A 27,496-nucleotide genomic window follows, 5' to 3' on the forward strand; every position below is an offset into this window, starting at 1 on the left:
TTGTGTCTTCTTTTCTGGTTGCTTAATGATTCAGCACTTTCGCTCATTGCTACAGCCGACGTCTGATCAGTGTACTATTTTTTGCATGTATAAACACTGCTCCAGTGTTCTTATTCTAGTATGATGTGCCCAACTTCACAAGATATCAGAATGCATCACATAAACAATCTTTTACTTCCGACTAAAATGAAAAAAATACTTCAAGAAATTCAGATTCATGTTAAACCATGACATTCCTTTACTACTACTTTCTCTTTGAACACAATATCACCTTTTAGAAAAATGAACAAATGAACATTTTTTCCTTCTAGAAATAAACATCGAACATTTCAGTAGAAATCAGTAGAAAAAGCACATATTTTACAGTTCTATTGTACATTTTCTTTTTTCATTGTGCTAATGCCTGTTTGCCGATCCCTCCCCACCAAAGTCCTTTTTCTTGGAACGTTTTCTGTAAATAGCCACTCCTTCCCCGACCACATGCAGCCAACCATAAGCAATAGCACAAGATCTGTGGCAGCACAATCTGCCCACAATGGTCTGGCTTCAGGTCAGAATACCAGTAATAAAAACTACATTTAATTTAAACATTAAAAGGGAATATGTACATCATCAGCTAAACTGTACATTGCTGTTAATATTAACATGGTCCAGCAGTTTTCAGTGTTTTTGTCAATCAAAAATGCTACACAGTGTAAAATTAACCCTTTGAAGTTCTGACATGATTACCTGAAATGGATATAAAAAGGGCACCAACTCCATTTGCATATGCATTTGCACAAAACTTATACTCAACTAATAACACAGTATAAATGCTGTTCTTTCTGCCACACTGCAAGCAAAATATGCATAGATGCAAGAGATAGCAGCCCAGGTTCTGTCCCAGCAAATACAGTCCCACCCCACTGGGATTTTATAGTCTTTACGAGACATTAATACATGGCTATATACATTTTTAATGAATGCATCTACCAAAAACTTCTGTTATATTGCGACAACATTATATAGCTCCAGTGTGCATGGCAAGAAAGAAAAACAAAATAAAAGTAAACTTTAATGAAGCACTGTCAGCATACAGAAGTTGGCATGTTACCTGTGTTCACATGCTTAAAGAGGAAAAATAAAAGGTTTCTTAGGTTTAAGGGATATATATTATTCTGCAAATGATAAGTTATCAAGAGAGTAATGTAGTTCCTATATTAATAACATTTTACTTCCTATTCTTGAAAGTTTCTGTTTTATACCATAGTTATTTATTTATGCAGTTTTGCTAGCCAGGTTAGTCCCACTACACTAATGGCCTATATTTAAAGGAGATCCCCTCAAACCTTTTAAAAAGATTGCGGAAATTTATTCAGGGCAGCTGGAAAAATACCTAATGCTGTTAGTTCATACACCAGTATTTACTATTAACAATGGCACGTTTTGTAGGATACCTGCTGCCCAGGTGACCCAAGCTGGCAAGTGTTTTTGCAGGATACCTGCTGCCCAGGTGACTCAAGTTGGCAAATGTTTTGCAGGATACCTGCTGCCCAGGTGACTCAAGTTCTGCTGGTGGCTCAGGTGTCTGTTGGGAAGGCTTGGGGGGTGCCAATCTGAAGGTTGGGCAAAGCAGTTCTGTGTTGTGTCTCAATCGCTCAATGAAGTAGCAGCAGGCACAAATGCAGCAAGAAGCATGCATCAAACTGCTGCTGTACAGCGCAAGCCTTCAAAGTAGATGCACCAGCATGACACTGAGGGCCCTTTTATGATACGGGGTGCACCTCCCCCCTCCAAGGACAGGGTTGGAACAGTAACATTAATGCCCTCGTCCTCCATGGCTACCTATATGTATATATCCTTCCAAACAGCTCTCACTTCTGTACCAAGGATATCCAGCTTGGGGGGAATGAAGAGACTTTAGTCTGATTGGGGGAAGCACAACAGTCAGTATGCACAGATGCAACAAAGTATTTTGAAGAACATTACTTATACCATAGTAGTTTAGGTGTAACCGAAAATTATATTCAGGCAGGCTGAACAACTGCTGCAAGCTAGTCTAAAGACAATGACACTTTTTTTGTTGAGTTCAATATGTCCTTTTAAACTATCGAATATGCCATTTTATAGGGAGTGCACGATACTGACAGGAGTGTCTGAATCTCTATATCACAAGTGCTGCTATATCACTATATCCCCACAAACTAAGTATTCTAACCTTGACACTGACATACTTCAGAGCAACTGAATTTTGTTGGGAAATTGGCAAAACTGTTTGAGAATTTGCAGCTCAGCCAGCCGTCAACGACCCTGCCCGTTTTCAGATTCTAATCTTTGTATGCTTAAGGTGATTATCTCTATGGGCAGTTCCTGAAATAGCTTCTTAAAGAAGCAAACACTGCAGCTAATATCCTCATTCATAACAAATAGAGTCCACTCCTGAAAGATGTGAACTCTCAGTCACAGACTGTCTCATATGGTGAACAAGTAAGCTGCAGACCTCTCGCCTTGCTACAGCTGCATACATGTTCACCACTGTTGGGGCACAGGATTTGGCAACCTTTCTTTTAGTTTCCTAGGGTCACAAAAGGGCAGACTTGCACTTCTATTAATGCTGCTTCAACCCTTCTCAACACCTGAAGCGAAATGTGTGTCGGAGCCCAGCAGCCATCATGTGATCTGCTAAACAGATCATCCAAAAGTTGATGAACATGATAAGGAACTGTCCCCAAAAGGAAGGGCCGATGAAAGACATGGTGTGCAAAGGCCACGACTTTGATGACAAATGCACTGTAAAGGTCAAGCACAATCTGGTCAAATGAGGTCAACATGACAAGAATTCTTCCGCAGCACCTTCCAGTAAGAGAAACCTGGCAATTTCTGTGCCAAACTGTGTACATTCAAAGGTACAACCTTTGACTTTAATCTGTCTCCTCAGGGATGTAGTAAGGGCATGCAGCAGGTTGCAAACTTACTAGACTGACAAGTCTTCGAAGGGTTAATTTTGCATGTCATGCTGTTTCACTACATATATATATATATATATATATATATATATAAATATATATAAAATATATCAGTCACTACAACATTAATTACAAAAAGCAAACAGTGTTCTACTACAAATCAACCATCCTTCAGACAAGGCCAAATTAAAATGATCTCTCCAATAACAATAAAACTGAATTACAATTCTTTAGTTTTCACAGCTGATTATAAAAAGCAGTTTAAAGTAAAGCAGGTTCATGTAGGCATCAGTTCTGAAGGCGGTTTCCAGCATCCCATAAAGAAAGAAGGCTAACTGGCAGAAAGGCATTGTTTACACACACACACACACAGTGCGTCAGTACGGAATCTGCTTAGCAAGTTAATGTTCGTATAAAAATGCAGCATGATGATCAGTAGTGGGTCCGTTAGTCGGACAGGCAGAGCTCGGCCTTTCTTATTCCAGCAATTCAACCGCTGTTGTCCCAATTATCCAGTGCCCATCTACTGAGGATGGAGAAATACATTACTGTACTGTTGTGTATGCCTCACCCCCGAGTCGACAAGGACCTACCCTCCTTGGCAACCCTGTTGCCTTCACTACAGGCTGGAGGGTACCTCAAGCCCTGTTTCAACCTGTGACACAGTTTCAGTCGAGGAACTCAGCTTTGGTGCTAGCCACAGCTAAAATGAAGGCAGACTGGTGAAGTGCATGCAGTGAAATTTGAATCCTAGAGGTCCACAAATATAACTAGGAAATTCATTTTAGTCATGCAAATAATTAAATATCTACTGCAATTAACACTACCTGATGACAGTTAACTGCATCAGCACTATGCCGCAAGGCACAGTCATCAGACAAGAAATCTTCTGCTATTAAGTATACAACAGGATATCAAATATATAGACCAAAACAAAGTGAAAACAGCAGATGACAGCTGCAACGGTGATAACAGCTACCTGTGTTTAACAGAAGTATGCATTAACTCTGGCCAGTCAGGTTTCTCAACATCTTTACTCACAACAGCCGATGATTCAAACTGATTCTTGGCCTTGTGGCAAACAAGTAAAGGACTGGAGAGGAGACAATCTTACATACAGGGACTGTGATGTCAAATAAAAATGCAGAGGTAACCAGCAACTTCAGGAGAAGAGAAACAGGGAGACATTCGAAACAGAGTCCTATCGTTTAGACACTGCACTCTGTTTTCATTTATTTTCATTTACAACATTTGATATAGCATTAATTATATGGGCACACTCCTGCATTTATATAATGTACCATCCTTTGCAAAAAAAAAAAAAATAAATATAAATACTCCTCAATGGATGAGTTACTTTTTAGTTTTATTCCCTATACCACATGAAGACTGACTCTGTAAAGGAACAACACATTACAGCAGCTTTCAAAACATTCTTGCTGTGAGTCTGCAAACTGTGGAATCATATCTTTGATGGAAGTTGGCCAGTTCTTTAATGGTAAATGAATGATTTGTTACTGGCATGCTGAATGTATGCACTTTTTATGTAGATTCAGAGGATTGTAACCACTTACACACCAAATGCAGGACAACTTCTCCAGCGTTACATGGAATTTTGAGCAGCAGTAAAGGCCATCAACATTTACAGCAATGTGAAATGTAGGATGTCTCATCCTGGCAGCACACACTTCAGCTGCAGCTAGAAAACTGGACACTAAAGCAAGCACACATGCTAAAGGTGTCTTCTATTCAAGTTCACTGCTAGTATACCCTACAAGCACCATGAACGCAGGCAACGAGCTGTTATTTTTTGTAGTGTTGTCGTGAATTTAAGGCTCTGCACCAACTGAGATGGTCTACAGAAACGTCTCTGTCCATAGCCACATGCTTGCCAATGGCCCAGCAGATGCAGTTATTCCCTGAAGGTTAAAATTCAATTTTTTTGCATTAAGAAAAAATGGGTCAGTTCTGAAACTAGTTTTATGTTTTACTGTAACAAAACCAAAAAAACTTGATATGCTCTGCTTGCGAGAGTCCAAAGTGCAACAGGTTCAAGTACATTTCGATTCTGCAGTCCTGGCACCATTTTCTGGCACCATTCTGGGTGTACCATGGAGTTTTACAGTGGCAACATTTGGCACTATTTAATAAGAAAACATTGTTCCATCACACCAACACTTGTACTTGCAAGAAGGAAGCACATGCCTTATTCCTGTGGATTTTTTTGTCTCAAAATCAGAGGCTCTGCTCCAGCACTGTGCGAGCTGTTGTATGATGCTCTGCTCCTTGTGATGCGAGACAGAAGTGACTGCGCCATCTCTCCACTCCTTAGGTACTTCCCCAATCAGGATGTGATCATTGATTCATATTGAGGTCTCATCGCTGCTGCTCATTGTCATGTGGAATGCAAACAACCAATCAAAAAGAAGAACAAAAATAAAGAAATGAGATGGACGTGAGAACGTGCTGAAAGTGTGGTGCAGATGAAAGTATCAAATCTGTTCTGAGGTATATGTCTCGGAATGGTGCTTTAACAAAAACAATACAGTTTATGTTTTAATGAAGAAAATTAAAGAACAGGAATCTGAGAGAAAGGACAATGAAGATAAAGAGAAAGAAAAATTGGAAATAAGAATTAATCTGGAGTCAAAGAATAAGAACCATAAAATACAGTGAACAGACCCCTTCAAATATTTTAAAATATGCTTCCAGACCTGCACTTTAAAACCTTTCCAAAGTAATTTATCATTTAATTCCTTGTTCTAACAATTTACGTTAACACCTGGCAGCTTCAATCAAATGCCTACTAGAAACTCTGTGAAAAAAAAGTCCTTCAAGTCTGCTCCAGTCTATACCAAGGCATGTTAATGTAATATAAATGGTGATTCACCAAAGAAACCAAAAACCCAACATGCCATGAGTGCTATTACCATCCATGGCATGTTAATCTTATATACATGGTGATTCACCAAATAAACCAAAAACCCAACCATCCATGGCATGTTAATGTAATATAAATGATGATTCACCAAAGAAACCAAAAACCCAACATGCCATGAGTGCTATTACCATCCATGGCATGTTAATCTTATATACATGGTGATTCACCAAATAAACCAAAAACCCAACCATCCATGGCATGTTAATGTAATATAAATGATGATTCACCAAAGAAACCAAAAACCCAACATGCCATGAGTGCTATTACCATCCATGGCATGTTAATCTTATATACATGGTGATTCACCAAATAAACCAAAACCCAACCATCCATGGCATGTTAATGTAATATAAATGATGATTCACCAAAGAAACCAAAAACCCAACATGCCATGAGTGCTATTACCATCCATGGCATGTTAATCTTATATACATGGTGATTCACCAAATAAACCAAAAACCCAACCATCCATGGCATGTTAATGTAATATAAATGATGATTCACCAAAGAAACCAAAAACCCAACATGCCATGAGTGCTATTACCATCCATGGCATGTTAATCTTATATACATGGTGATTCACCAAATAAACCAAAAACCCAACAATCCATGGCATGTTAATGTAATATAAATGATGACTCACCAAAGAAACCAAAAACCCAACATGCCATGAGTGCTATTACCATCCATGGCATGTTAATCTTATATACATGGTGATTCACCAAATAAACCAAAAACCCAACCATCCATGGCATGTTAATGTAATATAAATGATGACTCACCAAAGAAACCAAAAACTCAACGTGCTGGGAGTGATACTACCATAAACCTCCTGTGCTGAAACCTGTCAGGTCAGAGGTCACAGCTGCTGAATTTCAGCTATACTCAGGTTCCCCTCTCCTCTGGATGACTGCTCTCTGAATGAGATACCTTCCCAGACCCACTCAGTGCCCATCACTTGAAAGGTGAAGAATGAGCCATGTCACAGTCCTCTAATAAGTGGGGTACCCAGCATCCCTTTAGTTCCTGCAGATTCCATCTGTACCAATGCTCTCTTACCTGGGATATCGATATGCCCGTCACAAATCAGACATCTGAAAGGTGCGGTATTCAGATTTCCCTCCATACCAACATCTCCTAAGGAGAAGCATCTAATCTATTACTTTTCGATCCCTACCTTCTGGAGGTGGAAGCATCCAGTTTTCTTTCTATCCTAATCTTCTGAGATGTGAAGCATCTACTCTTCATTTTCTCGCAGTTGTCTGACAGGAGTACCGGCAGTCTCTCCGCTGTTCCTGCTCCCTGACAGAAGAACCCTCCAGCCTCCCCTAATCAGACAGCTCATTGCTAGTCTAATTACTAAAAGTTTGTATTTTTTGTCTCTGTGTGGCTTGGCTGTTATACTTGTATTTTTGTACATATTTTAGCTATTTAACACCAACTGCTAGAACATCAAACTGAAACAAAAAATCAAGTTAAATGAAATGTCAGCACTGGTAGCACAGAGGGCAGTCTGACAGACAGACAAAGTCCTGAGTACAGTCTAACAAAGGGACAAAGCCGTGACTACAGTCCAACAGAGGAGCAAAGCCCTGAGTACAGTCAAACAGAGGGACAAAGTCCTGAGTACAGTTAAACACAGGGACAAAGCCCTGAGTAAAGTCCAATAGAAGGACAAAGCCCTGAGTACAGTCCAGGAGACCCAAGTTTGATTACCTGCTCAGGCACATGACAGCACTGTCAGGAAAGGATGTTTGTGCCAATTCTGGGTGTGGGGGGGTGGTCACAATAGGTTCCCCTCAGTGGAACTGGGCAGAACATGCATACATCAGCAAGGTGGAGGTGGGTCATAATAAGGCATAACATGCACTGGGAGGTGGGGATGGGACTGGGCTGGGTAAAACATACACCGGGAAGGCGAGAGTGGGTCATGACAGGTTCCTTTCAGTGGAACTGGGCAGGACATACATATATGGGGGAGTTGGAGGGAGGGTCATGATAGGTTCCCTTCAGTGGGACCAGGCAAGACATGCATACATGGGAGAGGTGGGAGGGGTAATGATATATATACATCAGGGAGGAGGGGGTGGGTCATGATACATACAGGGAGAGGGAAGTGGGGGTGGGTCATGATAAATTCTGGGGTGGGCCATAATGCATGCATCAAGGGAGGTAGGGCAGATCATGATATATGCATCGGGGAGGTGGGTGTGGGTCATGCTAATTGCATCAGAGGTGGCGGTGGGACATGATAGGTTTCAGGGAGATTGGGGTGGGTCATAACAGGTTTTGGGGAGGTGGAGGTGGGTCATGATAGGTTCTGGAGGGTGGGGGTGAGTTCTGGTGGGGTGCTCTGTCTCCTGATGTACACTTTAGACAAATTTGCAGGACACTACACAAGCTACTAAAATGGCAAGAAAGGAGTTAGCATTAGCCACACATCTGCAGACTGGTCCTCTCCCTTATCCACAATTCTTTCTTCTGAGGGGATGAGGTGATTAGACCCTTGACCTGGACAGGGAAAAATGGGCAACACTGAAAATGCATGAGTCAATTTGTGGGCTGATAGGAAGACAAAGGACAGGATGTTTAGGAGAGGCACAGGGAACAAGAAAAATAAATTAAAAATAACTATTTCTCCCACCTTTAAGAGAGGTAAACCACAAAGTCTGCATTCTGTTCAAACACCGTGGATGAGCTTCCACCTGTTCACATTATAACGGCAGCATCGTGCTTCCATTCTGTGACAGGTGGGGTGTTCAGCCCACTTCTCTGCTATGGAATCATGGTCATTTATCAGGTTTGTTTCTTTCCAATGTAGTAAACATTGACAAGTTCATAGGTAAGTACTAGGCTAGCTGCCTTGTTGGTCATTTTACCCCTTCACCATTAACCCCCCCCAAAGGATGTATAAAACAAATATCCACAAAATACCATCTGCAAAAGGCATTCCAGTCAAGGAAATATTTATTTAGTGCTTTCGTCCAAATACTTCATCAGACTAAAATGACAAAATGTCAACCAACCTTACATACTGTCCGACATACTCAACTGAACAATTAATTGAACAAACAATTAACATCTAAAAACATCTTTTAAAGCAACAGTACACAATATGACACATACACTTATAAAAAGCACTTAAGACAAATGCTATCATTGATTTCAGAATGCTTATCTAGTTGTAGCCTAAGCTGCCAAAAGGTTTCTCTCCTCAAAAGCATTTTTTTATAATCACCACCCCTTAGATCCCTAGGGAATAACACAAAAAAAAAACTGTTTGAAATCTACGCATACAGTAAAGTGTTTATAAAGAGCATTGTTGATTTCATGGAGTTTAATAACATACAGATGTTCCCTTATTGTCACATTTAATTTTCTTGTAGACATACCTATATAAAAAGTCTGGCAACGAGACCAGATTGCAATAAAAATAATACCAGAGGCATCACCATTAAAATAACTGTTACTTATAATGTACTTATTAATGTGAGACAAAAACACTGAAGAACCCTGCAAAATAAAAGAGCACATTTTGCAAAAAACACATTTATACATGCCAGGATTTTTGTCAGTTTTAGCAGTCATGGCTATCGTGTTGTCTGTTTCTAAATATAAAAGTAATAAACGAACGTTGAGGAGGTAGCACGGTCAGGAAAAATAAATCCATTAATCAAACAAACACAAAATACTGCAATCTGCTCTTGTTGCAATCTTTTTATATATGTACGTCTACAAGAAAATTAAAAGCAAGAATAAGGGAACATCGGTAGAGTATTAAACACTGTGAAATTAACAATGCTCTTTACAAACATTCTGCTACATGTGCAGATTTCAAACAGTTACATTTTTTTGTGTTAGACTCAGTCCCTGGGGTTGTAAGGGGTGGGGATTATAAAAAAATTGCTCTTGAGGAGAGAAACTTTTTGGCAGCTTAGGCTACAAGCAGATAAGCATCCTGGAATCAATGATAGCATTTGTATTAAGTGTTTTTTATAAGTATATATGTTATATTGTATAATGTTGCTTTAAAGTTGCTTTGCTGAAGTTTTTACATGTTAATTGTTTGATTGTTCAATTAAGCAATAACCGCTGACATCGGAGTGGTATACTGAAGATTTACCCATGGTTGGCGTAGTTTAATCAGGAGGGTGAAGCCCGAGTGATTAAATAAAGCTAACTGTGGGTAAATCTTCAATATACCACACCAAGGAGATGGTTACTGCTATTATACAATACTTAACTTTTGTTAAATAATGTGATTGCATAATGGTGCCGTACTGTCCTTCTGCTGCTGGTGGTATCCTGGTGCCTTTTCTTGATGTCCTGTGCATGCTTATGGGACTTGCATTCCCAGTACATCAGTGCTTTGGAAAGGAAGGTCTCCGTTGTGCATGCTTATGGGACTTGCATTCCCAGTACATCAGTGCTTTGGAAAGGAAGGTCTCTGTTGTGCATGCGTATGGGACTTGCATTCTCAGTACATCGGTGCTTTGGAAAGGAAGGTCTCCGTTGTGCATGCGTATGGGACTTGCACACTTAATACATTGGTGCTTTGGAAAGGAAGGTCTCTGTTGTGCATGTGTATGGGACCTGCATTCCCAGTACATCGGTGCTTTGGAAAGGAAGGTCTCTGTTGTGCATGCGTATGGGACTTGCATTCTGAGTACATTGGTGCTTTGGAAAGGAAGGTCTCCGTTGTGCATGCGTACGGGACTTGCAGTCCCAGTATATCAGTGCTTTGGAAAGGAAGTTCTCCATTGTGCATGCGTATCGGACTTGCACACCCAGTACATCAGTGCTTTGGAAAGGAAGGTCTCCGTTGTGCATGCATATGAGACTTGCACACCCAGTATATCAGTACTTTGTAAAGGAAGGTCAACGTTGTGCATGCGTATGGGACTTGCACACCCGGTACATCAGTGCTTTGAAAAGAAAGGTCTCCCTTGTGCATGCGTATGGGACTTGCATTCCCAGTACATCAGTGCTTTGGAAAGAAAGGTCTTTGTTGTGTGACTTGCACACCCAGTACATCGGTGCTTTGGAAAGGAAGGTCTCCATTGTGCATGCGTATGGGACTTGCACACCCGGTACATCAGTGCTTTGGAAAGGAAGGTGTCCATTGTGTATGCGTATGGGACTTGCACACCCAGTATATCGGTGCTTTGGAAAGGAAGGTCTCTGATGTGCATGCGTATGGGACTTGCTCACCCAGTACATCAGTGCTTTGGAAAGGAAGGTCTCCATAGTGCATGCGTATGGGACTTGCACACCCAGTACATCGGTGCTTTGGAAAGGAAGGTCTCTGTTGTGCATGCATATGGGACTTGTACACCCAGTATATTGGTGCTTTGGATAGGAAGGTCTCCGTTGTGCATGCGTATGCGACTTGCACACCCAGTACATCGGTGCTTTGGAAAGGAAGGTCTCCGTTGTGCATGTGTATGGGACTTGCATTCCCAGTATATCAGTGCTTTGGAAAGGAAGGTCTCCACTGTGCATGCGTATGGGACCTGCATTCCCAGTACATCAGTGCTTTGGAAAGGAAGGTCTCCATTGTGCATGCGTATGGGACTTGCATTCCCAGTACATCAATGCTTTGGAAAGGAAGGTCTCCGTTGTGCATGTGTATGGGACTTGCATTCCCAGTACATCGGTGCTTTGGAAAGGAAGGTCTCCGTTGTGCATGCGTATGGGACTTGGGCACCCAGTACATCGGTGCTTTGGAAAGGAAGGTCTCCGTTGTGCATGCATATGGGACTTGCACACCCAGTACATCAGTGCTTTGGAAAGGAAGGTCTTTGTTGTGCATGCATACGGGACTTGCACACCCAGTATATCAGTGCTTTGGAAAGGAAGGTCTCCGTTGTGCATGCGTATGGGACTTGCATTTCCAGCACATCAGTGCTTTGGAAAGGAAGGTCTCCATTGTGCATGCGTATGGGACTTGCATTTCCAGCACATCAGTGCTTTGGAAAGGAAGGTCTCCGTTGTGCATGCGTATGGGACTTGCATTCCCAGTACATTGGTGCTTTGGAAAGGAAGGTCTCCGTTGTGCATGCGTATGGGACTTGCATTCCCAGTACATTGGTGCTTTGGAAAGGAAGGTCTCCATTGTGCATGTGTATGGGACTTGCACACCCAGTATATCGGTGCTTTGGAAATGAAGGTCTCCGTTGTGCATGCGTATGGGGCTTGCACACCCAGTACATCAGTGCTTTGGAAAGGAAGGTCTCCGTTGTGCATGCGTATGGGACTTGCATTCCCAGTACATCAGTGCTTTGGAAAGGAAAGTCTCCATGTGCATGCGTATGGGACTTGCATTCCCGCTATATCGGTGCTTTGGAAAGGTCTTCGTTGTGCATGCGTATGGGACTTGCACACCCAGTATATCGGTGCTTTGGAAAGAAAGGTCTCCGTTGTGCATGCATATGGGACTTGCATTCCCAGTACGTCGGTGCTTTGGAAAGGAAGGTCTCTGTTGTGCATATGTACAGGACTTGCATTCCCAGTACATCGGTGCTTTGGAAAGGAAGGTCTCTGTTGTGCATGCATATGGGACTTGCACACCTGGTGCTTTGGAAAGGAATGTCTCCGTTGTGCATGCATACAGGACTTGCATTCCCAGTACATTGGTGCTTTGGAAAGGAAGGTCTCCGTTGTGCATGCTTATGGGACTTGCATTCCCAGTACATCAGTGCTTTGGAAAGGAAGGTCTCCGTTGTGCATGCTTATGGGACTTGCATTCCCAGTACATCAGTGCTTTGGAAAGGAAGGTCTCTGTTGTGCATGCGTATGGGACTTGCATTCTCAGTACATCGGTGCTTTGGAAAGGAAGGTCTCCGTTGTGCATGCGTATGGGACTTGCACACTTAATACATTGGTGCTTTGGAAAGGAAGGTCTCTGTTGTGCATGTGTATGGGACCTGCATTCCCAGTACATCGGTGCTTTGGAAAGGAAGGTCTCTGTTGTGCATGCGTATGGGACTTGCATTCCGAGTACATTGGTGCTTTGGAAAGGAAGGTCTCCGTTGTGCATGCGTACGGGACTTGCAGTCCCAGTATATCAGTGCTTTGGAAAGGAAGTTCTCCATTGTGCATGCGTATCGGACTTGCACACCCAGTACATCAGTGCTTTGGAAATGAAGGTCTCCGTTGTGCATGCATATGAGACTTGCACACCCAGTATATCAGTACTTTGTAAAGGAAGGTCTCTGTTGTGCATGCGTATGGGACTTGCACACCCGGTACATCAGTGCTTTGAAAAGAAAGGTCTCCCTTGTGCATGCGTATGGGACTTGCATTCCCAGTACATCAGTGCTTTGGAAAGAAAGGTCTTTGTTGTGTGACTTGCACACCCAGTACATCGGTGCTTTGGAAAGGAAGGTCTCCATTGTGCATGCGTATGGGACTTGCACACCCGGTACATCGGTGCTTTGGAAAGGAAGGTGTCCGTTGTGTATGCGTATGGGACTTGCACACCCAGTATATCGGTGCTTTGGAAAGGAAGGTCTCTGATGTGCATGCGTATGGGACTTGCTCACCCAGTACATCAGTGCTTTGGAAAGGAAGGTCTCCATTGTGCATGCGTATGGGACTTGCACACCCAGTACATCGGTGCTTTGGAAAGGAAGGCCTCTGTTGTACATGCATATGGGACTTGTACACCCAGTATATTGGTGCTTTGGATAGGAAGGTCTCCGTTGTGCATGCGTATGTGACTTGCACACCCAGTACATCGGTGCTTTGGAAAGGAAGATCTCTGTTGTGCATGCGTATGGGACTTGCACACCCAGTACATCGGTGCTTTGGAAAGGAAGGTCTTTGTTGTGCATGCGTATGGGACTTGAACACCCAGTACATTGGTGCTTTGGAAAGGAAGGTCTCCACTGTGCATGCGTATGGGACCTGCATTCCCAGTACATCAGTGCTTTGGAAAGGAAGGTCTCCATTGTGCATGCGTATGGGACTTGCATTCCCAGTACATCAATGCTTTGGAAAGGAAGGTCTCCGTTGTGCATGTGTATGGGACTTGCATTCCCAGTACATCGGTGCTTTGGTAAGGAAGGTCTCCGTTGTGCATGCGTATGGGACTTGGGCACCCAGTACATCGGTGCTTTGGAAAGGAAGGTCTCCGTTGTGCATGCATATGGGACTTGCACACCCAGTACATCAGTGCTTTGGAAAGGAAGGTCTTTGTTGTGCATGCATACGGGACTTGCACACCCAGTATATCAGTGCTTTGGAAAGGAAGGTCTCCGTTGTGCATGCGTATGGGACTTGCATTTCCAGCACATCAGTGCTTTGGAAAGGAAGGTCTCCGTTGTGCATGCGTATGGGACTTGCATTCCCAGTACATTGGTGCTTTGGAAAGGAAGGTCTCCATTGTGCATGTGTATGGGACTTGCACACCCAGTATATCGGTGCTTTGGAAATGAAGGTCTCCGTTGTGCATGCGTATGGGGCTTGCACACCCAGTACATCAGTGCTTTGGAAAGGAAGGTCTCCGTTGTGCATGCATATGGGACTTGCATTCCCAGTACATCAGTGCTTTGCAAAGGAAAGTCTCCATGTGCATGCGTATGGGACTTGCATTCCCGCTATATCGGTGCTTTGGAAAGGTCTCCGTTGTGCATGCGTATGGGACTTGCACACCCAGTATATCGGTGCTTTGGAAAGAAAGGTCTCCGTTGTGCATGCATATGGGACTTGCATTCCCAGTACGTCGGTGCTTTGGAAAGGAAGGTCTCTGTTGTGCATATGTACAGGACTTGCATTCCCAGTACATCGGTGCTTTGGAAAGGAAGGTCTCCGTTGTGCATGCGTATGGGACTTGCACACACAGTACATCGGTGCTTTGGAAAGGAAGGTCTCTGTTGTGCATGCATATGTAACTTGCACACCCATTATATCGGTGCTTTGGAAAGGAAGGTCTTCGTTTTGCTCCTTTTTTCTTTTCTTTTTTTTTTTTAATAAAAAAAACAAAAAACAAAACAAAAAAAATAAATTTCAGACAGTTTAGGGGCAGGAGAGAGACAGAATGGAGGAAATACAAGGGAAATCATGTACATGTCTTTAGTTTTGAATAATGTACCTGATTTTCCCAGTATTTTCTCCAATCTGTCTCTCTGGTGTGTCCCACGTCCAAATTTCAGATTTTACTTTTTTATCTTTGTTTAAAAAAATGAAAATTACAGTATTTACCGATAGAAAAAAGTCCCAGCCACTGGGCCTTTTCCTATTTGTATATGCTCAGATTTACAATGGGCACACTGATTGGACTGACCAATCAGCATGCTTTAAAGTTGCTTTGCTGAAGTTTTTACATGTTAATTGTTTGATTGTTCAATTAAGCAATAACCGCTGACATCGGAGTGGTATACTGAAGATTTACCCATGGTTGGCGTAGTTTAATCAGGAGGGTGAAGCCCGAGTGATTAAATAAAGCTAACTGTGGGTAAATCTTCAATATACCACACCAAGGAGATGGTTACTGCTATTATACAATACTTAACTTTTGTTAAATAATGTGATTGCATAATGGTGCCGTACTGTCCTTCTGCTGCTGGTGGTATCCTGGTGCCTTTTCTTGATGTCCTGTGCATGCTTATGGGACTTGCATTCCCAGTACATCAGTGCTTTGGAAAGGAAGGTCTCCGTTGTGCATGCTTATGGGACTTGCATTCCCAGTACATCAGTGCTTTGGAAAGGAAGGTCTCTGTTGTGCATGCGTATGGGACTTGCATTCTCAGTACATCGGTGCTTTGGAAAGGAAGGTCTCCGTTGTGCATGCGTATGGGACTTGCACACTTAATACATTGGTGCTTTGGAAAGGAAGGTCTCTGTTGTGCATGTGTATGGGACCTGCATTCCCAGTACATCGGTGCTTTGGAAAGGAAGGTCTCTGTTGTGCATGCGTATGGGACTTGCATTCCGAGTACATTGGTGCTTTGGAAAGGAAGGTCTCCATTGTGCATGCATACGGGACTTGCAGTCCCAGTATATCAGTGCTTTGGAAAGGAAGTTCTCCATTGTGCATGCGTATCGGACTTGCACACCCAGTACATCAGTGCTTTGGAAAGGAAGGTCTCCGTTGTGCATGCATATGAGACTTGCACACCCAGTATATCAGTACTTTGTAAAGGAAGGTCAACGTTGTGCATGCGTATGGGACTTGCACACCCGGTACATCAGTGCTTTGAAAAGAAAGGTCTCCCTTGTGCATGCGTATGGGACTTGCATTCCCAGTACATCAGTGCTTTGGAAAGAAAGGTCTTTGTTGTGTGACTTGCACACCCAGTACATCGGTGCTTTGGAAAGGAAGGTCTCCATTGTGCATGCGTATGGGACTTGCACACCCGGTACATCGGTGCTTTGGAAAGGAAGGTGTCCGTTGTGTATGCGTATGGGACTTGCACACCCAGTATATCGGTGCTTTGGAAAGGAAGGTCTCTGATGTGCATGCGTATGGGACTTGCTCACCCAGTACATCAGTGCTTTGGAAAGGAAGGTCTCCATTGTGCATGCGTATGGGACTTGCACACCCAGTACATCGGTGCTTTGGAAAGGAAGGTCTCTGTTGTGCATGCATATGGGACTTGTACACCCAGTATATTGGTGCTTTGGATAGGAAGGTCTCCGTTGTGCATGCGTATGCGACTTGCACACCCAGTACATCGGTGCTTTGGAAAGGAAGATCTCTGTTGTGCATGCGTATGGGACTTGCACACCCAGTACATCGGTGCTTTGGAAAGGAAGGTCTTTGTTGTGCATGCGTATGGGACTTGAACACCCAGTACATTGGTGCTTTGGAAAGGAAGGTCTCCGTTGTGCATGTGTATGGGACTTGCATTCCCAGTATATCAGTGCTTTGGAAAGGAAGGTCTCCACTGTGCATGCGTATGGGACCTGCATTCCCAGTACATCAGTGCTTTAAGTACATCAATGCTTTGGAAAGGAAGGTCTCCGTTGTGCATGTGTATGGGACTTGCATTCCCAGTACATCGGTGCTTTGGAAAGGAAGGTCTCCGTTGTGCATGCGTATGGGACTTGGGCACCCAGTACATCGGTGCTTTGGAAAGGAAGGTCTCCGTTGTGCATGCATATGGGACTTGCACACCCAGTACATCAGTGCTTTGGAAAGGAAGGTCTTTGTTGTGCATGCATACGGGACTTGCACACCCAGTATATCAGTGCTTTGGAAAGGAAGGTCTCCATTGTGCATGCGTATGGGACTTGCATTTCCAGCACATCAGTGCTTTGGAAAGGAAGGTCTCCGTTGTGCATGCGTATGGGACTTGCATTCCCAGTACATTGGTGCTTTGGAAAGGAAGGTCTCCATTGTGCATGTGTATGGGACTTGCACACCCAGTATATCGGTGCTTTGGAAATGAAGGTCTCCGTTGTGCATGCATATGGGGCTTGCACACCCAGTACATCAGTGCTTTGGAAAGGAAGGTCTCCGTTGTGCATGCGTATGGGACTTGCATTCCCAGTACATCAGTGCTTTGGAAAGGAAAGTCTCCATGTGCATGCGTATGGGACTTGCATTCCCACTATATCGGTGCTTTGGAAAGGTCTCCGTTGTGCATGCGTATGGGACTTGCACACCCAGTATATCGGTGCTTTGGAAAGAAAGTTCTCCGTTGTGCATGCATATGGGACTTGCATTCCCAGTACGTCGGTGCTTTGGAAAGGAAGGTCTCTGTTGTGCATATGTACAGGACTTGCATTCCCAGTACATCGGTGCTTTGTAAAGGAAGGTCTCCGTTGTGCATGCATATGGGACTTGCACACACAGTATATCGGTGCTTTGGAAAGAAAGTTCTCCGTTGTGCATGCATATTACATCGGTGTTTTGGAAAAAAAGGTCTCCGTTCATGCATATGGGACTTGATGTTTTCCGCGCCACGTCGGTGGAAAGGAAGGAAGGTCTCTGTTGTACAGGACTTGCATTCCCAGTACATCGGTGCTTTGGAAAGGAAGGTCTCCGTTGTGCATGCGTATGGGACTTGCACACACAGTACATCGGTGCTTTGGAAAGGAAGGTCTCTGTTGTGCATGCATATGGGACTTGCACACCCAGTACATCAGTGCTTTGGAAAGGAAGGTCTTTGTTGTGCATGCATATGGGACTTGCATCAGTGCTTTGGAAAGGAAGGTCTCCGGACTTGCATTTCCAGCACATCAGTGCTTTGGAAAGGTAGGTCTCCGTTGTGCATGCGTAGGGCACTTGCATTCCCAGTACATTGGTGCTTTGGAAAGGAAGGTCTCCGTTGTGCATGCGTATGGGACTTGCATTCCCAGTACATTGGTGCTTTGGAAAGGAAGGTCTCCGTTGTGCATGCGTATGGGACTTGCACACACAGTACATCGGTGCTTTGGAAAGGAAGGTCTCTGTTGTGCATGCATATGTAACTTGCACACCCATTATATCGGTGCTTTGGAAATGAAGGTCTCCGTTGTGCATGCGCGTACACCCAGTACATCAGTGCTTTGGAAAGGAAGGTCTCCGTTGTGCATGCGTATGGGACTTGCATTCCCAGTACATCAGTGCTTTGGAAAGGAAAGTCCCAGTATATCGGTGCTTTGGAAAGGTCTCCGTTGTGCATGCGTATGGGACTTGCACACCCAGTATATCGGTGCTTTGGAAAGAAAGGTCTCCGTTGTGCATGCGTATGGGACTTGCACACCCAGTATATCAGTGCTTTGGAAAGAAAGTTCTCCGTTGTGCATGCATATGGGACTTGCATTCCCAGTACGTCGGTGCTTTGGAAAGGAAGGTCTCTGTTGTGCATATGTACAGGACTTGCATTCCCAGTACATCGGTGCTTTGGAAAGGAAGGTCTCTGTTGTGCATGCATATGTAACTTGCACACCCATTATATCGGTGCTTTGGAAAGGAAGGTCTTCGTTTTGCTCCTTTTTTCTTTTCTTTTTTTTTTTAATAAAAAAAACAAAAAACAAAACAAAAAAAATAAATTTCAGACAGTTTAGGGGCAGGAGAGAGACAGAATGGAGGAAATACAAGGGAAATCATGTACATGTCTTTAGTTTTGAATAATGTACCTGATTTTCCCAGTATTTTCTCCAATCTGTCTCTCTGGTGTGTCCCACGTCCAAATTTCAGATTTTACTTTTTTATTTTTGTTTAAAAAAATGAAAATTACAGTATTTACCGATGGAAAAAAGTCCCAGCCACTGGACCTTTTCCTATTGGTATATGCTCAGATTTACAATGGGCACACTGATTGGACTGACCAATCAGCATGCTCGTTTTGGAATATTAATGGCCAGTCATTGTATAATTATTCAATTGAGTATGTAGAACAGTATATAAGGTTGGTTGACATTTTCTCATTTTATTCTGATGAAATCTTTGGACGAAAGTGCTAAACAAATATTTCCTTGATTGGAGTGCCTTCTGTGGATGTTAGTGGACGTTCACCATTACGTCAACTACAAAATTAAGCATTGGAAAGCATTTCTGCTGAGTCCTTGATGAAGGAGGATGTGTACTACTTCACCTAATAAATGAACATGAAAAAACAGACTGGTTTTACTGGAGAACTTTGCCTTCACACTTCCTGATAGCTAAATTAACTTGCACAACCTCCAAGAAAGAAGAAATATACTTATACAGAAACAGACTTCTTTAGTCTAAGTGGGTGCAATCTTACAATCTATTTAGAGATCGGGGGGTGTGTCATGGCTTACTAATAAAGGCATGCAGCCCCTCCCCACAAAAAAAATCAAATACAGTTGGACAGCTAATCATTTTCCCTAAGTTGCACTGTGAACAACCAGTACAATTAAATCCACACGCTTGCACTATTTCAGGTCTGATAAATCAGACTTCAGCAGAACAACACCCAGTAAGTCAAGTCATTATGTTTCCATGTACTACAACATTTTGACAGGTGGCATATTTACCTTGCACTATGCCCCATTCCTCTTGGCATGTGGAATTCCAGATCTTTCCTTATGCATGGTCCCTTTTGTCCCAGCCTTCTACTTGATTTTCATCCCACAGATAGTGTTACATTGAGCTCTTCCCTCTGCCCCAGTTATCTAAAATTTGGGGTAACTAACACCCCCCCAGCCCCAGGTGTGAGATACACACAATTAAGTAACCAGTACAGGGGTGCTAATACTGCAAATGCCAATGCAGTAGCAAATCCTGGGGTAACAGTATGTAACTGATCAACATTTTATTCTTTGTCTGAAAAGGCCATACGAAGCAAATTGCTGCTGAAATGCAATATATATTAAAACAAGATGTGTTCTGGCACTTTATAGATATACTATTGCTTAGATATGGAATGAATTACTCTGTTTACAACATGATACTTTTCAGAGCACAGGTCACATGGAACATATTTTAAAATCATTACAGTTTAAGAAAACACAACTAGAAGGGGCTGTGTAAAAACATCAGGTCACCTCCCCCCCCACAGAAGTGAAAGACTTCAGACAAGGTTAATACATATACAGCATGGCTTTTCTACCAAGCAGTGGGTGGAAAAAGTATGTACTTACCAAAACGTCAGATCTTCGAGCCAACTGTTATCAGACCACACTCCTATGGATCTGCAGCTGTAAAAGTACTGCTTTTTTTTACGCATGTATGTGTGTGTATTATTTTGGCCTCACCGCCTTCCATGACCAATTATCATAGGATGAATGCCATCACAGAAGCAATAATCAGGACTTTTTGTTCTGGTTATGACTGAAGTTCTCACCCCCTGGTCCCTGAGTTCTGCCATGCCTTCTGCCTGCAGTTCTCACATGTACAGTCCTGGACTTGTTCACACACTGGACTACTGCAGTTTAGCAGGCAGTGCTGATGACCACCATCCACAGTCTGCATGCCATATTTCTACTTCACTGCAGAGTCATAACCACAGTGCGCTAAGCCACCTGTAACCCCAAGAATGGGCAAACCACTCTAGCCATTCCCTTTTACCCTATATGTCTGGGCTTCTCCAGTTCTTAGACCACTAATCCAGCCCAAGCTGTCTGAGTTGTAGTTAGGGGTTTACTTATATCCCAAAAAACAACTGAGGGTTGGCCAGTGACAATATATAACACTGCACTGCCAAAGGCAGCTTTCACTTACCCTGGTCTGAAATACTCCTAGGAGTATATACTTGGTGGCTTTGCAGTTGCCCGCCCCTACTGTAAATTTGATCTGGGACACTCCTCCCAGTCTAGTGTCATTACCTCATTCTACCTAATCCAGGGAGAATATTTGAGGCCTCCCCAGTTAGTTTCTGCTCCTCCTTTCCCCTTTACAAAAAAAAATTTTCTAAGCTTGTTTCCTGCCTTTCCTGTAAGTCATCTAGTCCAGATACAGATATGCTGTGTCCAGGACTGTTTGTGGGCTTCTGAGCTCCCAAGCCTTTCTGTGTTGGAGGGAAGCCTTCTAGCTTAATTTTGTTTCTTAGAACTAGCCAGTTTTCTAGTTTCAGTACTCAAATCTGTTTCTTTGAGCTCAGCACTTGTTCAGAACTCATTGTAAGCACTAAATAAGTTACAAATTACTACAGCACTCAACTTTCCTCACTTGTCTACAGGAAAGCAGTTTTTAGTACTTAATAAATAATCACCTCTCCAGGCATGTCTAAGGTTCAGCTCCCGGTGTTTTCTCCTGTCTACCTGATGAATCTGGGTATATTGGCGCAATGCAGCAATTGCCTCTTGTACATAGACAACCCTCTCCTCCTATCACCCAACACTACAACCTGGGAGAGATGCACTTATATAACCAAACTGGAAGCAAAGCTCTCTTCACCCAAGACTGGACTAGACAGTCAAGAGGAGAAGTTACACACTTGCACCACACCACACTCATCACATAGTCCCTCAAAACCTACACCACCAAAACACACACATAGAAACACAAAACAAACACCTACATTCACGGAGGCTCTCAATAAAAATCTTCCCAAGCAACAGAGACCTCCAAAGCAGAAATGCAAGCAACCTCCCCCCCCAACACAACCCAAATATCAGCCCCCAAACTCAGTGTGCCACTCCACCACAGCCCATAAGGCATAACAAAGTACCCAACACTCTAGTCATAGGTGACTCTATAGTCAGGCACACTGATGTTCCACTCACCACACATAATGCATGCACTCAGGTCACTCCACAGCAAGTACAAATATGACTGTCATTGTCCATGTTGGTGTGAATGACCTGAGATGTACCTCCCTGGACTACATGAAAAGAGACATGGAGGAGCTGTCCGATCTTGTAGCCCAAGCAGGTATGACCCTAGCCCTGAGTAGCATCCTGCCATCACCCAGAATGATACTGCAGTACAAGGACAAAATGGTTGACTTTGACAATTAGCTAAGCTTCTGGTGTCATTCTACAGGGACCCAACATCTGTCTGCCTGGGATGACATGATCGACAAACCATGATGCTTTGCCAGAGATGGCCTGCACCTGTTGCCCCTGGGATTACAGATACTGGCTAAGGCTCTTGCCACCCCTATAGTGCCTTTTTTAGGCAAGGTTCAAATGACAAATTCACTACCGTAACAGGAACAGGCAAGCAAAAACTGAGGGTAATGTTACTCAATGCTAGAAGTCTAAATCTCAAAATGCACTCACTCGAGGCACTCCTTAAAATGAAGAACAACATCATCTGTGCAGTGACTGAGACCTGGTTCAAGGCTCCAGAGAGCACCCTTGCATTACCAGGCTATAACTCATACCACACTTTTCGGCCATGTAACCTGGACCAGAACACCAAAGACAGAGGTGTGTCCATATTCATTAAGGATATCCACACCACCAGGCTAGTTGCTCAGCATAATGCATCCAAGGTTATCCAAGTGCAACTAACTCTGGGCAAAACTGCAATCCAAATTGTAGCTTGCTACAAATCCCCCACCATGCCCCAGGATTCCCACTCCTCTTTTCTGTTGTACTGGGAAATATTAGGGTTCAACCAAACACCCTAATAATGGGTGACTTCAACTATCCCACCATTAACTGGGAACACTACTCATGTACCAACTCCTTCACACAACGCTTTCTGGAATTCATAAACTCCAATGCCCTGGATCAACTTATCCACACCCCCACCAGGGGCAACAATATCCTAGACATAGTCATTACCAACATGAGTGACCAGTGTTCCACACCTGAAGTCAACTCCTCGTTGGTCCGATCTGACCATAAGCGAATCACCCTTGATATCCACACCCCCCCCCCCCCATTAAGGAAACCATGGTAAAAAATGTCTCCAAAGCCGACTTCATGCTTCTTAAGACAGAAGTGGTGAACTTCATGACACCCATGCAGATGGACAATACAGTTAAGACTGCTGAATCCTACACAGATGCACTCTATAAGCACTTACACAAGTGCATGGATCGTGCTATCCCAAACAGAATCAAGATGCTATCCTCCAAAAAAAGGAAGCCAATCTGGTGGTCCCCTGACAAAAACAAACTGTACAACAGAAAGAAGAAATTGTTGTAAAAGAGAGTAAAATCCCATGAGTGGAGGAGCTCCCTGGTCAGCCTCAGTAAGAAGCTGTGATCCCTTACGAAAACAAAATTGCCACTGATTCTAAGGACAACCACAAAGCATTCTATAGCTATGTCAAGAATCTCAATGGCAACACCCAGATCTGCTCTGAGTTACAGCACAACAGCATGAAAATTACAGGACCAACTGATATTGCCAACATCCTGGCAGATAGGTTCAGTGCTAACTTTACCAACCCTCACCCCCTAAAGGGCCCATATCTATACAGGAAGAATGCAGAGTCCCTGTAATCACAACTACGCAGGTAAAAGCTGCACTCTCTAAAGCCAAAAACACAGCATCCATGGGACTGGACAACATCCCAGGCTGCATTTTACACGAACTTCAGAACGAAATGGCTCTCCACCTAAGCACCAAGTTCAAGCATAGCCTCACATCTGGCTTTGTGAACATTGAATGGCGTACAGCAACAGTTATCCCACTCCACAAAGGGGGAGCCACCACTGATCCCGGGAACTATCGCCCTATAAGCCTGACGAGCCTGGTCTGCAAGGTCATGGAACATATCATCATGGAACACATAAACAAAGACACTGGTAACCTCCAAACTCTAGATCCCACCCAGTTCAGGTTTGTGAAAGGCAAATCATGCCTCCTGAACCTGATCGACTTCTTTGAGGCAGTCACCAAAGCTGTAGATGAGGCTTTCAACACCATCCCCCATTCTGGAATTATTGCTGAACTCACTAAACTAGGTATAAATCCTTATGTCAAAAGATGGGTTGCCAACTGGCTCACTGACAGAACCCACACTGTAAAAGTTGCAGACTCCAAATCTGAACTCAAACCAGTGATACGTGGAATACCACAGGGTTCAGTCCTGGGATCTCGCCTGTTTGGTATCTACTTCTCTGAAGTACAGGCTAACACAGAAGGCCTCTGGCTAACGAAGTTCGCAGATGACTGCAAACTAGGAGCCATAGTCAAGTCCCCAAATGATGTGAACATCCTACAGAAGGGCTTCTCTGAGACAGATGCCTGGTGTCAGAGCCATGGCCTCAAGCTCAATGCCAAAAAGTGGAGTGTCATCCCCTTTGGTAAAAACTCTGTACCCATGAACTACCACATAGGCAGCAATCTACTTAACACTGAATGTGTGATAAGAGACCTTGGGACCTAGGTGGATAGTAGTCTCTCCTTTGATAGTCACATCGCCACAGTAGTCAGGAAGTCCTTCTACCTGGCACACCTCATCATAAAAGGGTTCTCATCCAGGAAAAAAGAGGTCATTGTTCCCCTCTATTCGACACTCATTAGACCCATTATAAAGTACAACACCCCTTTAGGAATGTACCTCACAGGACATCTGCAGCTGGAAAGGCCACAGAAGTACCTCACAAAGAGGATTACTGGCCTCAAACAGATGCCCTACATTGACCGTCTCAAAAAACTCCAGCTTTACTCCGTAGCATATCGCCTACTCTGAGGTGATCTCTGCCTAACATATAAAGCCATGTCAAACCCAGAGCTGCAAACTAGGAGCCATAATCAAAACTCATAACTATGTGGACATCCAACAAAAGGGCCTCACTGAGACAGATGCCTGGTGTTAAAGCCATGGCCTCAAGCTCAATGCCAAAAAGTGCACTGTCATCCCTTTTGGTAAAAACTCTGTACCCATGAACTACCACATAGGCAGCAGTCTACTTAACACTGAAAGTGTGATGAGACCTTGGGACACAGGTGGACAGTAGTCTCTCCTTTGATAATCACATTGCGACAGTAGTCAGGAAATCCTTCAACGTGGCACACCTCATCACAAAAGGTTTCTCATCCAGGAAAAAAGAGGTCATTGTTTCCCTCTACTGCACCCTTTTGGTATATACCTCACAAGACATCTACAACAACTAGAAAGGCCACAGAAGTACCTCACAAAGAGGATTACTGGCCTCAAACAGATGCCCTACGCAGACTGTCTCAAAAAACTCCAGCTTTACTCCATCGCATATCGCCTACTCAGAGGCGATCTCTGCCTAACATACAAAGTTATGTCAAACCCAGAGCTGTTGGACATGCTCCACTTAATGAAATCCCAATCCCTCCGAGCTACACACTCTAGGGACCTAAACCTTGTCACCAAAATAAACAGAACATGCTGGAGGGATAGATTCCTGTCCCAGAGACTTCCCATACTTTGCAACAGGCTACCCATTTATGTCAAGCAAAGTTCTTCATTAGCACTCTTCAAGAAAAATCTTGATGAGTGGTTGGGAAATAGGAAATACACCCCGGGGATCACTTCTGTGTCTCTGCTTGACAGTGGCACAGAAAAATAACTTTCTTAGGTGGCATAAGCCAGGGAACCTTGTTGGCTAGGCTTACATAGGCCCTTGGGCCGATAGCCTAGTACCTACCTATGAGTACCACAGGGTTCAGTCCTAGGTCCTCTCCTGCTTGGTATCTACTTCTCTGAAGTACAGGCTAACACAGAAGGTCTTTGGCTAACGAAGTTTGCAGATGTCTGCAACCTAGGAGCCATAATCAAAACTCATAACTATGTGGACATCCAACAAAAGGGCCTCACTGAGACAGATGCCTGGTGTTAAAGCCATGGCCTCAAGCTCAATGCCAAAAAGTGCACTGTCACCCCTTTTGGTAAAAACTCTGTACCCAAGAACTACCACATAGGCGGTAGTCTACTTAACACCGAAAGTGTGATAAGAGACCTTGGGACACAGGTGGACAGTAGTCTCTCCTTTGATAATCACATTGCGACAGTAGTCAGGAAATCCTTCAACGTGGCACACCTCATCACAAAAGGTTTCTCATCCAGGAAAAAAGAGGTCATTGTTCCCCTCTACTCGTCACCCATTATAGAGTACAGCACCCTTTTGGTATATACCTCACAAGACATCTACAACAACTAGAAAGGCCACAAAAGTACCTCACAAAGAGGATTACTGGCCTCAAACAGATGCCCTACGCAGATCGTCTCAAAAAACTCCAGCTTTACTCCATCACATATTGCCTACTCAGAGGCGATCTCTGCCTAACATACAAAGTTATGTCAAACCCAGAGCTGTTGGACATGCTCCACTTAATGAAATCCCAATCCTTCCGAGCTACACACTCTAGGGATCTAAACCTTGTCACCACAATAAACAGAACATGCCGAAGGGATAGATTCCTGTCCCAGAGATTTCCCATACTCTGGAACAAACTACCTATCTATATCAAACAAAGCTCCTCATTAGCACTCTTCAAGAAAAATTATGATGATTGGATGGGAGATAGGAAATTCACTCCGGGGATCACTTCTGTGGCTCTCCTCGACAGGGGCACAGGAAAATAATTTTCTTGGGTGGCGAAAGCCAGGGTACCTTTTGGCTAGGCTTATATAGGCCCTAGGGCCAATAGCCTAGTACCTACCCATGATAGCTATCATTAAAACAAGGTTTTAGTTAAGAAGGTAGCTGATGCATCACTTCTGTGTCAAGTTGTTTCATATGGGATGGAACAAAACTATACCAGGATACTTTTTACTTTCTAAGGAAGTGTCTAAAGTATGTTTTGTAGGTGTAAACAGCACTCTGGGTAGAAACTTCATAAATCCCATAATCAGGCATGTCCTTAAAACATCTGTTTCCAGTCAGTCATTGCGATGCAGTGACCAAAAACTCCTGTCTACAAACCTATCAAATCTGCTGGACACTGTCTGTACTCATACAAGGTTGCTAAGGCCTGGAACTCCTTACCTGTATCTATCAGGTCAATACTGTCCCTCCCATCACTTAAAACCACTCTGAAACACTTCCTAGCTAAACTCTGCCTCTGTTCTTGCTCAAAACCAGGATAACCAGTATCCCTAAATGTGAACGCGTACTTTTTCATTCCTTCTACGTCCTTACTCTCCCTTCTTCACTTACTTCCTTACTTATATCAAATTCTCTTCTCTGATTTTTCCCTAAATATACCATAAGCCTGTTTTTCCATCACTTCATATTGCAGTTCATGTTAGTATTATACTAACTTACGTTTAATTTTTCTACAAAGTGTCTAAAATTTCTCTAAATATTAAATGATTTGGCAATATAACTTGTATCGA

General features: G+C 43.4%; 1 protein-coding gene across 2 annotated transcripts in view; it reads right to left on the minus strand.

Moving 5' to 3' along the window:
• Positions 1-214: 214 nt before the first annotated feature.
• The window catches only part of CELSR2 (cadherin EGF LAG seven-pass G-type receptor 2), a 1,401,203-nt gene continuing 1,373,921 nt past the window's right edge, over positions 215-27,496 (minus strand). Inside the window, exon 35 of one of the 2 annotated variants that reach the window (XM_044076472.1) lies at positions 215-5,330. In XM_044076472.1, the coding sequence (XP_043932407.1) occupies positions 5,309-5,330 (22 nt within the window). In that variant the 3' untranslated portion in view covers positions 215-5,308. Of the gene's footprint in view, positions 5,530-27,496 lie in introns of both variants that reach the window. The other variant, XM_044076471.1, reaches the window with a different exon arrangement.

This window comes from Protopterus annectens, chromosome 7.part0, assembly GCF_019279795.1.
Source record: "Protopterus annectens isolate FY-2018-M chromosome 7.part0, PAN1.0, whole genome shotgun sequence".
Classification (NCBI taxonomy): Eukaryota; Metazoa; Chordata; order Ceratodontiformes; family Protopteridae; genus Protopterus; species Protopterus annectens.